At 39.9% G+C, this 14,326-nt stretch overlaps 1 protein-coding gene across 3 annotated transcripts in view; it reads left to right on the top strand.

Annotated features, from left to right (window-relative positions):
- The window catches only part of LOC103470993 (F-BAR and double SH3 domains protein 1), a 44,719-nt gene extending 30,918 nt beyond the window's left edge, over positions 1 to 13,801 (top strand). For 2 of the 3 annotated variants that reach the window (XM_081611379.1, XM_081611377.1), the window contains 12 exons: positions 1,609 to 1,704; positions 2,996 to 3,112; positions 4,367 to 4,471; positions 5,467 to 5,622; positions 7,526 to 7,654; positions 8,123 to 8,206; positions 8,303 to 8,447; positions 11,497 to 11,597; positions 11,771 to 11,890; positions 11,970 to 12,120; positions 12,200 to 12,255; positions 12,364 to 13,801. In XM_081611379.1, the coding sequence (XP_081467505.1) occupies positions 1,609 to 1,704; positions 2,996 to 3,112; positions 4,367 to 4,471; positions 5,467 to 5,622; positions 7,526 to 7,654; positions 8,123 to 8,206; positions 8,303 to 8,447; positions 11,497 to 11,597; positions 11,771 to 11,890; positions 11,970 to 12,120; positions 12,200 to 12,255; positions 12,364 to 12,411 (1,308 nt within the window). In that variant the 3' untranslated portion in view covers positions 12,412 to 13,801. The remainder of the gene's footprint in view (positions 1 to 1,608; positions 1,705 to 2,995; positions 3,113 to 4,366; positions 4,472 to 5,466; positions 5,623 to 7,525; positions 7,655 to 8,122; positions 8,207 to 8,302; positions 8,448 to 11,496; positions 11,598 to 11,770; positions 11,891 to 11,969; positions 12,121 to 12,199; positions 12,256 to 12,363) is intronic. The other variant, XM_081611380.1, reaches the window with a different exon arrangement.
- Positions 13,802 to 14,326: the final 525 nt, after the last annotated feature.

Here is a 14,326-nt window from a genome sequence, read left to right as displayed (position 1 = left end):
AAAATAATTTCTATTCCCATGACTTTTTTGTTCTCTGGGAAATTATTTTTGATGATAAATACAGAAACAAGCATAAAAATCAAAACATCTACAATAGTGATAGTAATATTAATAATAAAATAATAGTCAGTGCAAAGTAACCTGCAAATTCTTTGGTGGGGGGCGGTGAGGGACCTGGATAAAGGCTAGGGGGGCGCTGGCCCAAAAAAGGTTGAGAAACACTGTTTTACACTGTAGGTGATTTCTGCCAGATGTCAAAGTCATATCTTATCTTATCTTATCTTATCTTATCTTATCTTATCTTATCTTATCTTATCTTATCTTATCTTATCTTATCTTATCTTATCTTATCTTATCTTATCTTATCTTATCTTATCTTATCTTATCTTAACTATATTAAAAAGAAGATAAAAAGAGGGATATTCTCTGGGGTCAAATATGGCTCAGAATTTTATTTGAGTGCTATGAAAGGGGCAGTATTGTGTGTTTTTGAGCTACATAATGCCACCTTATAGCACAATCAAGTAACTATGTTACCTTCAGTTGTTATAAAAATGTTGTAGATATCAAATATGACTTAAAAGAAAATTGACTTTGTAATTTAATGATATGAAATTAGACCCGTGACTCTGGCCTAAAAGGAAGAGCAGGAGCTTGAAAGCTCCTGCTCTTCCTTAAGCTCCACCTTCAGGAAGTCATCACAACATGGTTCCTTTATTAAGCCTTTAACAACATTTGTATCAGCGTTGCACTGAGAAATGGCTCATATAATGAGCTTAGCATGCACAATTCCCCTATTTGCTGCTGGCTAGACTGAAGGAGGTGATTGGGGGATATGAAGGGGAGGGCTGCTCTGTGTGGTGAAAGCTTGGAAACTGCAGTTTGGAGGAGGGGTTTCATGCTTGAAGGCTGCACCAGGTCCACCCAGCTGTTTAACGCAACTGAATGGTTGCCATGGAGATTAAAGGATTTCTCAAACATGCAATGCATGTTTTGATGAGGGAATAACATCATAGCATGATGTTAAAAGTTGATTTTACATAATACTGCACATTTAACAAAGGATCACTGAAATAAAGAACAAAGGAATTTAATAGAACATTGCATATTATAATGGTATTTATTAATATTTTTATCTATATTTTAGCTTGGGTTATTAGAAAAAGTGATAGGATTGCTAAACTAAAGCCTTTCCACTTCTTCAGTGTGGGGCTTTCCAGGTGGAACATGCCAGAATGTTGTCTGAGACCAGAAATGAGACATTCCTCATTCCCATGCAGCAGCAGAAAAATAAAAGGCTCACAGAGAGGAGAGAGAGCCGAGCAGGAGCAGCCAAATAAGGGAAAGACAAGGTCGCTTGTGTAAATAAGACAAAGTCGGGCCAAACAGTGAAAAGGCCAAAATAAATATGGTGCTGGAGCGCTTAAAGGAGAGATGTTTCCAGAGAGAAATCCACCACCACATCACTGAAGCAGAGGAATTTGTCACTCTCTGAACATCTGGAGTCAAAATCAAAGAATCTGAAACCCTGAATTATATGTGAGGCAGGATGAATGTTTTTCAGATGATCAGTGAACATTTAATTTGATGCACACTATTTGTTTTCAGGTGACCAGAGAGAGGAATGTTCAGCAGTTTTTGCAGGAATCCATTTCCTTCACAAGAACATCAGATTTTATCTTCCAGCCTGCTCTGCGGGACGTGGTGTGTGCCTGCGCTTTGTGTCCTTCTTCATTCATTGATTTGGTGAAGTTGTGAAAGAAGTTTTGCTTTCTTGTAGATTTTTTTTTGTTTGGCAGTGAAAAGCTTAAGATTATGAAACAAACTTAAATATCATACAAAGTAAATACTAAAATCAGTTTACAAGTGATGATTTACTAACAAAAGGTATCCAAACCAACGTGGCTCAATGAGGAAAGGTAACGTAGTGACCTAGTAACTAGTTGTGTCACCCCTGGTATTGCTCAGTGAGCTGCTTACTTTGCTGTGGAGGAATTTTGGTGCACTCTTACTTGCAGACTTGTTTTAATTCAGCCATTCTGACAGGTTTTGAGCATTGACAGCCTTTTTAAGGTCAAAGCACATCATCTCAGTTGGATTTGATTTCAAACTGACTGAAAACAGAATTCAGCTGTACAAAAAAAGGGGGTTCCTTCTGTCAAAGACAGCGTACAGGGACCATATGGTCCAGTGAAACAGAATTTAACAAGAGAACTGAACAAACTTATATTAGAGCGAACACAAGAACACAGAGGCACTTAAGAACTTGACTGAGAGTCTTATACTGTCCAGCAATGACCAATGAAAATCGGGGAACTTAGATACAGAGATGTGATCAGTGACAAAGGAGCCTAAAGACCAAGACACACTGGATCCGATTTGTCTCCAATCAGATGGAAACTCGTCTTGGATGATGTATGCAGCAGTTAGAAAACGGTGAAGTTAATGGGACCTGATGACTGATCTGATGTCTGTTTTGGTCTGAACTGCACAGCAATTTGTTGAGTATGAGAACTTTGAAATTCAGAAGGTCAAGTTTTACTGCTGGACCAGCTTGTGTTTGTGCTGGCAGGATTTCCAGTGCATACTCATGTGAATACTTAATCTCACAATTCCAGTGGTCTGTAGAGGAGCCGTGTCTTGGCGTTAACCTGAGGAATGTTGAACAGCTGTGGGAGAAAACTGAGCAGGAGAAACTGACTTGTCCAGACAACTCAGAGAGAGAAAAATACACAAGAGATAAGTAAGGTTCTTAAAACAAAGGGCATATTAACATTAATGACAGCAACAAACCACAGGAAATTAACTGTGTATGGCCACACCTTACGAACAAAAATTATCACAACAGAAAACCAAAAAGACAGGAAGACACATTGGTATAATAAAAAACATGTAGCTGTTTGAAGGCGAAGCTAGTCAGCAACACACAAACAGCTGATGTTCCTCTGGCCCTGCAGGACTCAGGAAAAATGATTTGAGTTTGTTTTTCACACAGACGACCACACTGAAGGACATGCAGGACTCTGAGGGAGAGAGCTGCTTGGTGAAGGAGGCCAAGAAATGGGCAGCCAAGGCTGCCAAGGACTACAAGATTGCCACTCATGGAGAAAGGGTGAGCAGAACACAGAGCCACAACTCTGCGCTTGACCTTTAACTTTTCCCTTATTTAGATTTTTTTTATTGGCTGTATCTAAAAGGGTTATCATTGTAACCCTTTTCTTCTGGAGTTAAAAATTGCTCTATCTTTGTCTTCTCAACTGGTCCAACTGCAAATATATGGCTGAATATGTGCTCACTTTATTAAAAAGTTGCATATATGCCATAAAAGTCAACTTGTTGTTCTAACATCTGAAGAAATACTGCACAACTGAAACAATCCAAAGGGAGACAATTTCAATTCAATTCCAAAATATGATCTAAGTTTCTTCAAAGAGTTGCTGTGGATGGTGATGCTGTGGATCTCTGACTGAAGGCTGTAGCTGTATGACCATCATCGCATGCTAACAGCTTAATACCTGGGCACCAGAGATGATATTCCACAGTAACATGTCCTGGATGAAACCATCAGCTGTTAGCATTTACAACCTTTATGTTTACACTGTGCAGAATGTAAGGCGTTGAAACTATGCTTTACTTATTATCAGTTTGAATGCCTTTTTAAAAAACACTGTTGTGTTTTTAAAAAGTATTCATACCCCCGATCTTTTCCTTATTTTGTGTCATTCTGACCACAAACTTTGATGCATTTTATTCAAAGTTTATTAGACTCCACAAAGTAGTGCAGAATTGGGAAGCATGCTTTTTTTTCTAAAAACATATAACAAATGTTGACCAGAAAAGTGTGGCATACATTTGTATTCCTGAAACAATACGTTGCATAAGCACTTTTTACCACAACTACAGTATAACTGCAAGTCTTTAGGTCTACGATCATTTCACATTTTTCAGATCTACAAACCGATATGTTGTCCTGAAAAGCTCAGTCAGATTTAATATAGAGCATCTAGGAACACTGGATTTCAGGTTACAGATTGCTAATTGGAAATAGGTCTGGACTTTGAGTAGGTCTCCTTAATATGGTTTGATCTATTAAGGATGTAAGATGGATGTAGGGTTTTTATCCTGCTTGAAGGTGAACATTCATCCCAGTCTCTATTGACCTATCTTAGGGTCTCTTGTCCTGTATTTACCTCCATCCATCCTCCCATCTTCTCTGACCAGCTGAACAAATCTGTTTCATTTCTTCAAAGAATTGAAACCAATAAACACTGAATATTCAGGTTCCAGCATCAGTAATACACACAAATGTGAAGAGATTTTCTTGCCGCTTCTTGTGTAGACAGTTTAGTCTGGTTTTCTTTGCCAGGCTCTGGATATGCTGGAGAGTCGAAGGAAGCTGTTGTCAGGGGAGACAGGGCTCAATGTGGACCAGAAGATCGCAGAGGTTCAGGAGACTGTCAGGAAAGCAAAGGTTGGTGTGAGATAAACACATTGACTTTAAGTCCTTCTGGTCCACCTCTCTGTGTCTCATAGTATGACTGTTAGTAACAATCACAAAGCTGATCAGAAATTCTGACATTCAGAAATCAATTAAAGTATTGATCAACATTATTGGACCTTGTTCGTTTTAGTTGAAGGATCTGAGCACGACGCACAGCAAAGACAGTGTGTGAAAATCTGGGTGTAGTGATGAACTCTGACCTGAACCTTCAGAGCCACATAAAGACATAAAGATAGTTACAAAGCCTGCCTTCTATCACCTGAAGAACATTTCCAGGATGAAAGGACTGATGTCTCAGCATTAGAGAAAGTCCTTCATGTGTTTATCTTTAGTTGCACTTATTACTGCAGCAGTGTCTTCACAGGTCTGACTAAAACATCAATCTTCCAGCTGCAGCTGATCCAGAATGCTGCTGCACCAGTCACCAGTCAGAACTGGTGACTGGTGTTTAGTCACTCAGTTCACTGAGAGAATAGACTTTAAAATACTGATGTTAGTTTATAAATCACTGAATGGCTTAGCACCACAATACATGAAAGATCTGCTGTTGTTGTATCAATCTTCCAGACATTTCAGGTCTTCTGGTTCTGGTTCTGCTCTGCATCCAGAACCGAACATGGAGAAGCAGCATTCAGCTTCTATGCACCAAAATCTGGAACAAACTTCCAGAAAACTGAAAAACAGCTGAAATACTGAGTTCCTTTAAATCTAGACTGAAAACCCAGCTGTTCAGAGCTGCATTAGATTCATAATAACTGGAACATTGATCAATGTATTTGATGGTTGCTTTTGACAAAATGTAATGATTATTTCTTGTTTCAAAATTGGTGATGTTTTTATGATGTAAAGTACTTTGAGCTGCGTCGTTACTGAAATGTTCTCTACAAATAAACTTAAACTGGAACTTGATGGGCTGTGATGTCCTGATTGGGGCTGGCCCGTGTTGGTATGTGTCGGTTTCTCAGCTCAGCAGGGTGAAGGCAGAGGCTCGCCTGGCTCTTCTGGCCCTCAGCATCACTGGGACCCAACAGTGGCTCCACAGTGCCATGAACCAGGCGGAGGAGGAGCTGGAGACAGAGCGGCGTCTCAGCGAACAGAGGAGGTCCACAGAGGAGTTTTCAGTAAGGTCACACACACAAGAACACACACACCATCTGCAGGAGGCTCAGTTTGTTCTGCACCAGAAAAGGGGCAGTATTATGTAAACTCGACTCTTTTGAGCTTTACATCATGTAAAACTGTTATCCCTTCATCAGGTGTTGCTTTGATTATTTCATGCATGTTTGATCAATTATCTAATCTCCATGGCAACCATTCAGCTATGCAAAAGGCCTGGATAGACCTAGCTCTGCCTTTTGAATTGTAGCTCCTCCTTTCTCAGTGCAACGCTGGTAAAAACATTAAAGGGCTAATGGTGGAGTCATGGGCTGCACAGTGGCGCAGTTGGTATAGCTGTTGCCTTGCAGCAAGAAGGTTCTGGGTTCGATTCCTGGCCCCGGTTTTTCTGCGTGAAGTTTGCATGTTCTCCCTGTGCATGCGTGGGTTTTCTCCGGGTTCTCCGGTTTCCTCCCACGATCCAAAAACATGACTGTCAGGTTAATTGGCTTCTCCACATTGCCCCTAGGTGTGAGTGTGTGCATGATTGTTTGTCCTGTGTGTCTCTGTGTTGCCCTGTGACAGACTGGCGACCTGTCCAGGGTGAACCCTGCCTCTCGCCTGGAACGTTAGCTGGAGATAGGCACCAGCAACCCTCCTGACCCCACTAAGGGACAAGGGTGTAAGAAAATGGATGGATGGATGGATGGATGGATGGATGGATGGATGGATGGAGTCATGTTGAGATGACTTCCTGAAATTTAAGGAAGAGCAGGAGCTTCTTAAAGAGAGAGGCCCAAATTCAAAACATTTAATTATAAAGCCAAATTTCTTTTAAGTCATATATGGTATACATACCATTTTTATAACAACTGAAGGTAACATAGTTACTTGATTGTGCTATAAAATGGCACTATGAGCCTGGAAAATATATAATACTGCCCCTTTGACATAGACTCCCTCAGTAAATATGTTAATCTGTTTTAAGAACATCAGTGAACTGGTTGAAAAGTTCCAGGGTTTTTTTCTTTGAGATTTTCCTGCATTACATCAGAGCTTTTAAAGCCCCCGTTCCTCCTTTAAATCGCTGCGGTAATTACTGTTGTTAAGATCCCTAACTTAGCTGAACTTTCCAACTTTCTCTTTTTCCCGTGAAGAGGGAGAGAAAGTCAAAGTATGTCTCTTCCATGTATGAAGAGACATCACCTTAAATGACCACGAGCATGTGGTCGTTATAGTCAGATTAAAGACTGGAAACGCATCCATCCATCCATCCATCCATCCATCCATCCATCCATCCATCCATCCATCCATCCATCCATCCATCCATCCATCCATCCATCCATCCATCCATCCATCCATCCATCCATCCATCCATCCATCCATCCATCCATCCATCCATCCATCCATCCATCCATCCATCCATCCATCCATCCATCCATCCATTTTCTTCTGCTTTATCCGGGGTCGGGTCATGGGGGCAGCAGCTTCAGAAGGGAGGCCCAGACTTCCCTCTTCCCAGCCACTTCTTCCAGCTCCTCCAGGAACCCCAAGGCACACATAGCAAGTTCTAAATGGGTTTTGTCTCAAACAGTCTAAAGCAGGGTTTTTTCTTAAGATTTTAGCAACTTCCATCATAGCTTCAGTTTCAGCATAATGTCTCAGGCATGTTGATGAAAATACATAACCATAATTGTGTCTTTTTTCAGCGTTGTTCCTTCAGTTTAACAAATTTATCCCTGTCCTTTCACAGTTCTTTGTTCCTGCTCTCTTCTGGAATTTCTTTGGTCTCTGTTTGATGATGTCACACACAGAGCCAATCAGAGCGGACGTCGTTTACCATCAGACCCATCAATGCAGAGGCAGCAGAATGTCCACAGAGTGGACCTGACCCTCCTCTCTCTGATCAACTGTGTTCCTGTTTTTTAGGAGGATGAGTTTGAGCTGACTGACTTTCAGGACTATGACGATGAGAATGGAGACATATTTGCAGACCCAGTTTCGGCCTCTAGAGTGTGTGTGTATCCTGCAGCCTGCAGAGTTGTCTACAGCTATCAGGTGGGCAGCACCAGACCAGCACTGACCACACTTTAACGGAGGTATTTCACACAGATGTTACTCCAAAACGTAAAAGCTTTACATCTTATTGTAAGATATGTAAATGTCTAACCAGGACAGCTGCTGCTACAGAACTTTACTTTTGAAAATATGATGTTTGAAAAAAATCAACTTAATATAATGTGCTATTCTTACTGATACTAAGAAATCATCTTTCTGTAAATGCTTCAACTCATTTAACAGATCCGAAATCTGTTATTAAATGTTTTTAGCTCATTATATATATTTTTTAATAGAATTTTTTTTTAAACAAACATCTGACTGGACATAATGTACACAAGACAAACTGGGACAGGAATATCTCAGCATAATCTGCAGAGATTCTTGGTTTGGTGTATTGAAGACGTTATGTTTTTTTCTCAAAAAAAAAACAAAAAACATTATTGCCAACCGGTTTTTCTCATGAAGGCGAGCCAATCAGATGAACTGTCGGTCACAGAGGGGGAGGAGCTTCATGTGGTTGAAGACGGAGATATGGAGGACTGGCTGAAGGTAAAACAGCAATTTATACATTCATATCAATATAATATAGAAAAAAAACTGGGCTGCGGGCTATAAATGCACGTATCTGCTAATGTCACTTCCCAGGTGTGTAACTCCTGTGGTCAGATGGGGTATGTTCCTGAGCGCTATGTGCAGTTCCAGTGTCTACCAGCAGAGTACGCTGCTCAGCTGGACAGCTCCTTCAGCTCCAGCTCCTCCTCAGGAATAAAAGAGAGAGCAAGGGCCACCGGTCAGTAAAGTGATCCTGCTGTAGGGATGCTTTATGGTTGGGCTAATGTTGGCATGTCACAGTCAGTCATAAAACCATAATTAATTTCACAACTTTACTGGTGACAGAAGTAAAAATCTTAAATATTTCCTTGCTTTTATTATTAAAACATACAGAAAAGTTACTGAAGTGGGATTCTTGTGTAACATTACAGCCCTAATTACTGCTATTAATGTAACATTAACATTTGAGAGCAAACTGTGAAAAAAAAGGACTCCCCCCCTTCATCCACTTTTATCAGTTTTGTTTCAACCAAGACTTTGTTGTCCAGGTAAAATTACGCTGTACAGTAATAGACTGACAGTCTGATGCTGTTCCAACCTGCTGGGTGATTTTCCTGATAGTTCGCTCTGAGTTGGGCAAAGGTCGTGAGCCAAATGTTACGAGGGTCAGCTTTTAAATTGCAATTTACAGAATATTCAAATAGAAAAGTTATTTGTTATGGATTGGCGTTTGTAAAGTGTGTAAATTGATCATGTTCTTGATCGTTATATTCAGGGGTGAAAGTAGTTTTAAATTCTTGGGGGTACTATGACAAAAAATATATATATATATTAAAAAAAAATTCCCTTCTCACCCTCCGCGGGTGGTCTGTTTTATCCTCTGAGCTCGGGTCCTCTGAGCTCTACCAGAGGCCTGGGAGCTTGAGGGTTCTGCGCAGTATCTTGGCTGTGCCTAGAACTGCACATTTCTGGACTGAGATGTCTGATGTTGTTCCTGGGATCTGTTTGAGCCACTGCTCCAGTTTGGGGGTGACTGCCCCGAGGGCCCCGATGACCACAGGCACCACTGTGGTCTTCACCTTCCAGGTCTTTTCCAGTTCCTCCCTGAGGCCCTGGTATTTCTCCAATTTCTCATGCTCCTTTTTCCTGATGTTGTAGTCACTTGGTATTGCTACATCCACCACAACGGCTTTCCTCTGTTCTTTATCCACCACCACAATGTCCGGTTGGTTCGCCATTACCATCTTGTCTGTCTGGATCTGGAAGTCCCACAGGATCTTAGCTCGGTCATTCTCCACCACTTTTGGGGGTGTTCCCCACTTTGATCTCGGGGCTTCCAGTCCATATTCTGCACAGATGTTCCTGTACACTATGCCCACCACTTGGTTATGTCGTTCCATGTACGCTTTCCCTGCCAGCGTCTTGCACCCTGCTATTATGTGCTGGACTGTCTCAGGGGCCTCCTTGCACAACCTACACCGTGGGTCTTGTCTGGTGTGGTAGATCTGAGCCTCTATTGCTCTGGTGTTTAGGGCCTGTTCCTGGGCAGCCAGGATAGTGCCTCTGTGCTGTCCTTGAGTCCAGCTTTCTCCAGCCATTAGTAGGTTTTCCTGACATCTATGACACAAAAAAAAAAAAAAAATATATATATATATATATATATATATATATATATATAATTTTTTTTTTTTTTTTCCTGAACATCATGGCATGGAGTGCATCCCAGATTTCCATGTCTGGCATATAACTGTTCATTTTAGCTTTTAAACTGGTTATATTGATCCTGTATCCAGACAGAGGGATAATCAGTAGCCCAGCATCATGACCTGTTTGTTCTGAAGATCCTGCAGCTTCCACTTCTCTTCCTAACATGGTGCCTCCTCACCCTGACTCTCATACTGATAGGAGGAACCACAGAGCTCTGTTAAGTTAAAGCTCATCTTCTGAAGTTGGGATATTTTTCCTCCAACAGGTTCCAGAGGAATCAAACCAGATGTTGGACTGGATTTTATTTCAATGTCATTTGTGTATTTTAGAGCCTCATTTTCAACAGTGGAGCTATAAAGGTTGAAAGAGGTTATCATTAAGTCTCATCAACATCAATATTTCCACTAAATAAGAAGCCTAAATAAAGGAAAAGCCTCTCAGACTTAACTAGTTAACTTAACTATTTTAAGACTAGACTTAACTAGTCTTAAAATAGTTTGGAGCCCGACAGCACCAAACTATTTTTTATATTAGACAATTAATTTAATTTCAGATAATTATCGCGGTAGAAGCCACTTATTTGTTAAATACTTAATAAAACATATTTACCATGTTTGATGTTTGTTGTAAATGACGTCACAAAGAACAAGGTAATTAACAAGGTATGTCGTTTATTGAATGTTCAGAAACTACAGCGGCTGTAGTTTCTGAACACAACGGCTGTGTTGTGTTCAGAAACACAACACAGGGTTGTTTTACCTTTGCACCACAGCAAAGGTAAAACAACCCGAACAGGTGATCAACTCTAAACGCATTTACTCTCCGTCTCTCTGTCATTTAAGCACACCCGTTGCCATGGCAACCTCCTGCGCTCCTCGAGCCGAGAACAGATAACATTAAAAACATTCAGTCCGTTACGATATTAGGTTTGCGATATTTATTTTGCGATCATTAATAAGCCTCTCATGAACACAGAGGTGGTTGATTAGTTAATCTTAAACTCTTCTCTGCTAGTTATTTTGCCATGGAACCGAAACGCACAGAATTGCGCAACACCTTGTTGAAACATTAATCTCTGAGATTATTATTGTTTTGGATTATTAATTTGAACACGTTTTGTTGATTTTTTTTGTTGTTGTTCTTTAATAAAATTACGAACGTTTTGATAAGGAGCCAGAGGAGGACGTGCTGGTCTCAGCCTCCTGGCTGCGTTCAGTTTGTCACCTAAAGCCGAGATCGACTCAAAACCTTCCGCGATCGACATGTTGCAGCCCTGCTCTAGCAAAGCACGAACAGTTCAGAAACAACATGAAACGGGAAAAAAGTTATTTATTAACTGATTAAGTCGTGTTTTAGATTGTTCTTGAAAAACGAATCAGTCACGGCTAATTAGTGGGCGCACTCGCGGCTGCACAGTGAACACTGATTTTTTACAGCACACAGCCGCTCTTTTCTCTTGCAGGTACTGCGTAACCCCTCTAAATCTTTAAGGGATACGCAGTACCCTGCCGTACCCCCTTACTTTCACCCCTAGTTATACTGAACAACATGGGACTAAAATCTGTTTCCATTTGTTCTAGGTGTTGTCAAAGCTCTGTACTCCTACCAAGCTCAAAGTGCAGAAGAGCTTTCCTTCCAGGAGGGGGCGCTAATTCGTCTCATACGCTGTCTACACGGAGAGGTGAGTAGGCAGGGAAATGAATGCTGTTTTAACTCATATGACCCAGTTTTATTCAAAGAGTTATTGTAGATACTGATGACTGTGAACAGGAAGGATCTCCTGTAGTGGTCCACGTTGCAGTAGCTCTGAAGGAGCCTCTGAATGAAACCATTCTAACGTGTTTTTTTTTTTAGGTAGATGATGGTTTTTGGGAAGGAGAACTAGATGGGCGAATCGGTGTTTTCCCATCATTGCTGGTGGAGCTCCTGCATGAAGAAGAAGAAGAAGAGGAGGGGGAGGAAGAGGAGAAGGAGGTGAGCAGGAGCCCTGCAGGATTTTGATGGAAAAATGACTCCAGGATTCTCCTTTTTCTCATGTTTTTTTTCTGTCTAGCCTCTCCATATTGCAGCTATACATCCCTGCTCACCCCCCATCCCAATTCCCTCAGCTTCTGCTGGTGACTGCGCAAACATTATTGCTACTCCTCCTGCTGGTGTGGAGGACAAACAGCAGTCTGTTCACATAGAAGAGTCAAGGGTTGCTGGTAAGATGCAGTTTTTCCTCTGGAACATGACATATTAGCAGTGCCAGCTAAATCCATTGTGTGTCTTTTGGCACAACAGAGGCTGACGCTAGAGGCCCCACTCCTCTAGAGTTCCCCAGCGATCGATTAAGACCAGTATGTGTCATCTTACACCTATCTTAGCAATAAGACAATTATTTATTCAAGTTTGAGCTGACAGAAGATGTGAGGACCAATACTTTGACTGTCCTTGTGTGGTTTCAGTGTCGGGCTCCCCCTCCTCCGCCAACAAGCTCCATGTGGGACGGTTGAGCTTCACAGGAAATAGTGACTTATTTTGAGCCAATCAGCAATGGTTCATGCCTCAGCAGACACTAGTGGTGTTCTCACTGGCAAAATTGAGAATGCAACACAGACACTACATAGGTTTCTCTGCGATGGACCTGTTTGAAAGTCAGTATATGCACACCCTTTAACAGGTGACATTATTATGTGGATCAGTGTTTAAAATACAGTTAACAGAATATCCAAATAGAAAAGTTAATATTTATGGAATGGCGTTTGTAAAGTTACACAGTCAAAGAATAATAGCAATAATTTGGATTATTTAGCCTGTCATAACAGAAAAGAAATTGGGGTTTGTTTTTCAAACTCATATTTTCACTATGTTATTTATTATTTTATAAACATTCAGTTTCAAGCTAGATATTTAGCTTCAAACTAAGTATTTAGCTTCAAGCAAAGTATTTACCTTGCTAACTACAAATTTGGCTTTCTAATTAAATAATTAGCCTAGTGATAAATAGCTAGCTGCAAACTAAATATTTAGTTTGCATATGTTGCTGCTAATTAAATGTTCAGCTAAACATGTTACTTCAAATAAAACATTTACATGGCTAACTAAAAAATTGATTTACAAGTAAACATTTAGCTTGCTAATTAAATATATCATTTGACACGTATAAACAAATTAACAACATAGTAAAAATATGACTTTGAAAAAAATGCTTCATATGGTTGGCTAAAATAGGTAAAGTTATTGTTGTTAATTCTTTACCAAACTTTACAAACGACATCCCATAACAGTACATTTCTTTAGCAAAGGCAAAATCTACATTTAATGGCAGTTATGCATGTGTAGTTTTTAAAATATTTTATGTGCTTTGTACAAAATATTTGTAATTCTTTTTAATGTAAAATCAAATAATTTTGTAGTGAAACTGGTGTGGTTGAATGTATGCCTTCTACATAGATTGTTGCTGTTACAGAAAAGAAAAAGGGGGAAAAAGCCCTCTGGTAATTGTTTATATGTTCATTTTATTTGTGTAGTTTGTATTACATCCATTTATTGGCAGCTCAGTTTCTTGCACTAAACAAAACGTCTGAGTTGCTGTAATAAAGAACTTGACCTGGATTAAATTCGATAATCATCCATCCGAATGAGTTGAAGATGAGAGCTAAGGTGGTGAATGTTAAAGAATTTTCACCACTGTTTCTCTGACTTCCCCACTGAATTTAATCAGTGATAGGGTCTCTGTCTGCTTAAGCAGGATTGTAGCATAGTTAGGGAGAATCTTTCTTCGTTTGAGGTGAGGTTTTTTGTAATGAAGTGACCCTGTGTCAGAATCTGCAACTGATGACATCTTTGTAATATTCTGAAGAAATTAAAATAATAATAATAAACATTCACATCTCTGGAAAACTGCTGATGTCTGTTAATGGCTCATAGAAATCTGTTCATGTTAGCTGTAGCTTCATAATAATGACAATAATAATCACTTGCCGTAACACTACTAAGACACACCTAGCTGAAACAATAAAATAAAAGCACTTCCTGTTTCTTTAATTTAGAAGTTCGAGACTCATTTATGAACTTCCCACACTTTGTCTCGTTCATTATGATGTTATGTGTACCTTAAATTTTTTACATTTCTTATTCAGAACTGAGAACAAAGTTTTTAAATATGGAAACAGAAAATTATTTTCCACTATTACACACATACATATATAGTCTCCAGCTCAGAGTAAAGAGAAGAAAACTCTCCAAACCGTATTTAGTGCAATATATAATGGACAATCTAAAGACAGACATAAACAGATATTAACTGCACTTTGTTTGATTCATTCAACAGGATTTCTGTTAAGGTCTTTGACTTTATGTAAGTGTTGGGTTTCTTCCTTCCTCTCAGTTTTCATCCTCATACATGCAAACAATACACAAATTATT

This window comes from Poecilia reticulata, chromosome 10, assembly GCF_904066995.2.
Source record: "Poecilia reticulata chromosome 10, P_reticulata-male-v2, whole genome shotgun sequence".
Lineage (NCBI taxonomy): Eukaryota > Metazoa > Chordata > Actinopteri > Cyprinodontiformes > Poeciliidae > Poecilia > Poecilia reticulata.
The sequence above is the reverse complement of the archived record's forward strand: the minus strand, read 5'-3'. Positions and strand labels throughout refer to the sequence as shown.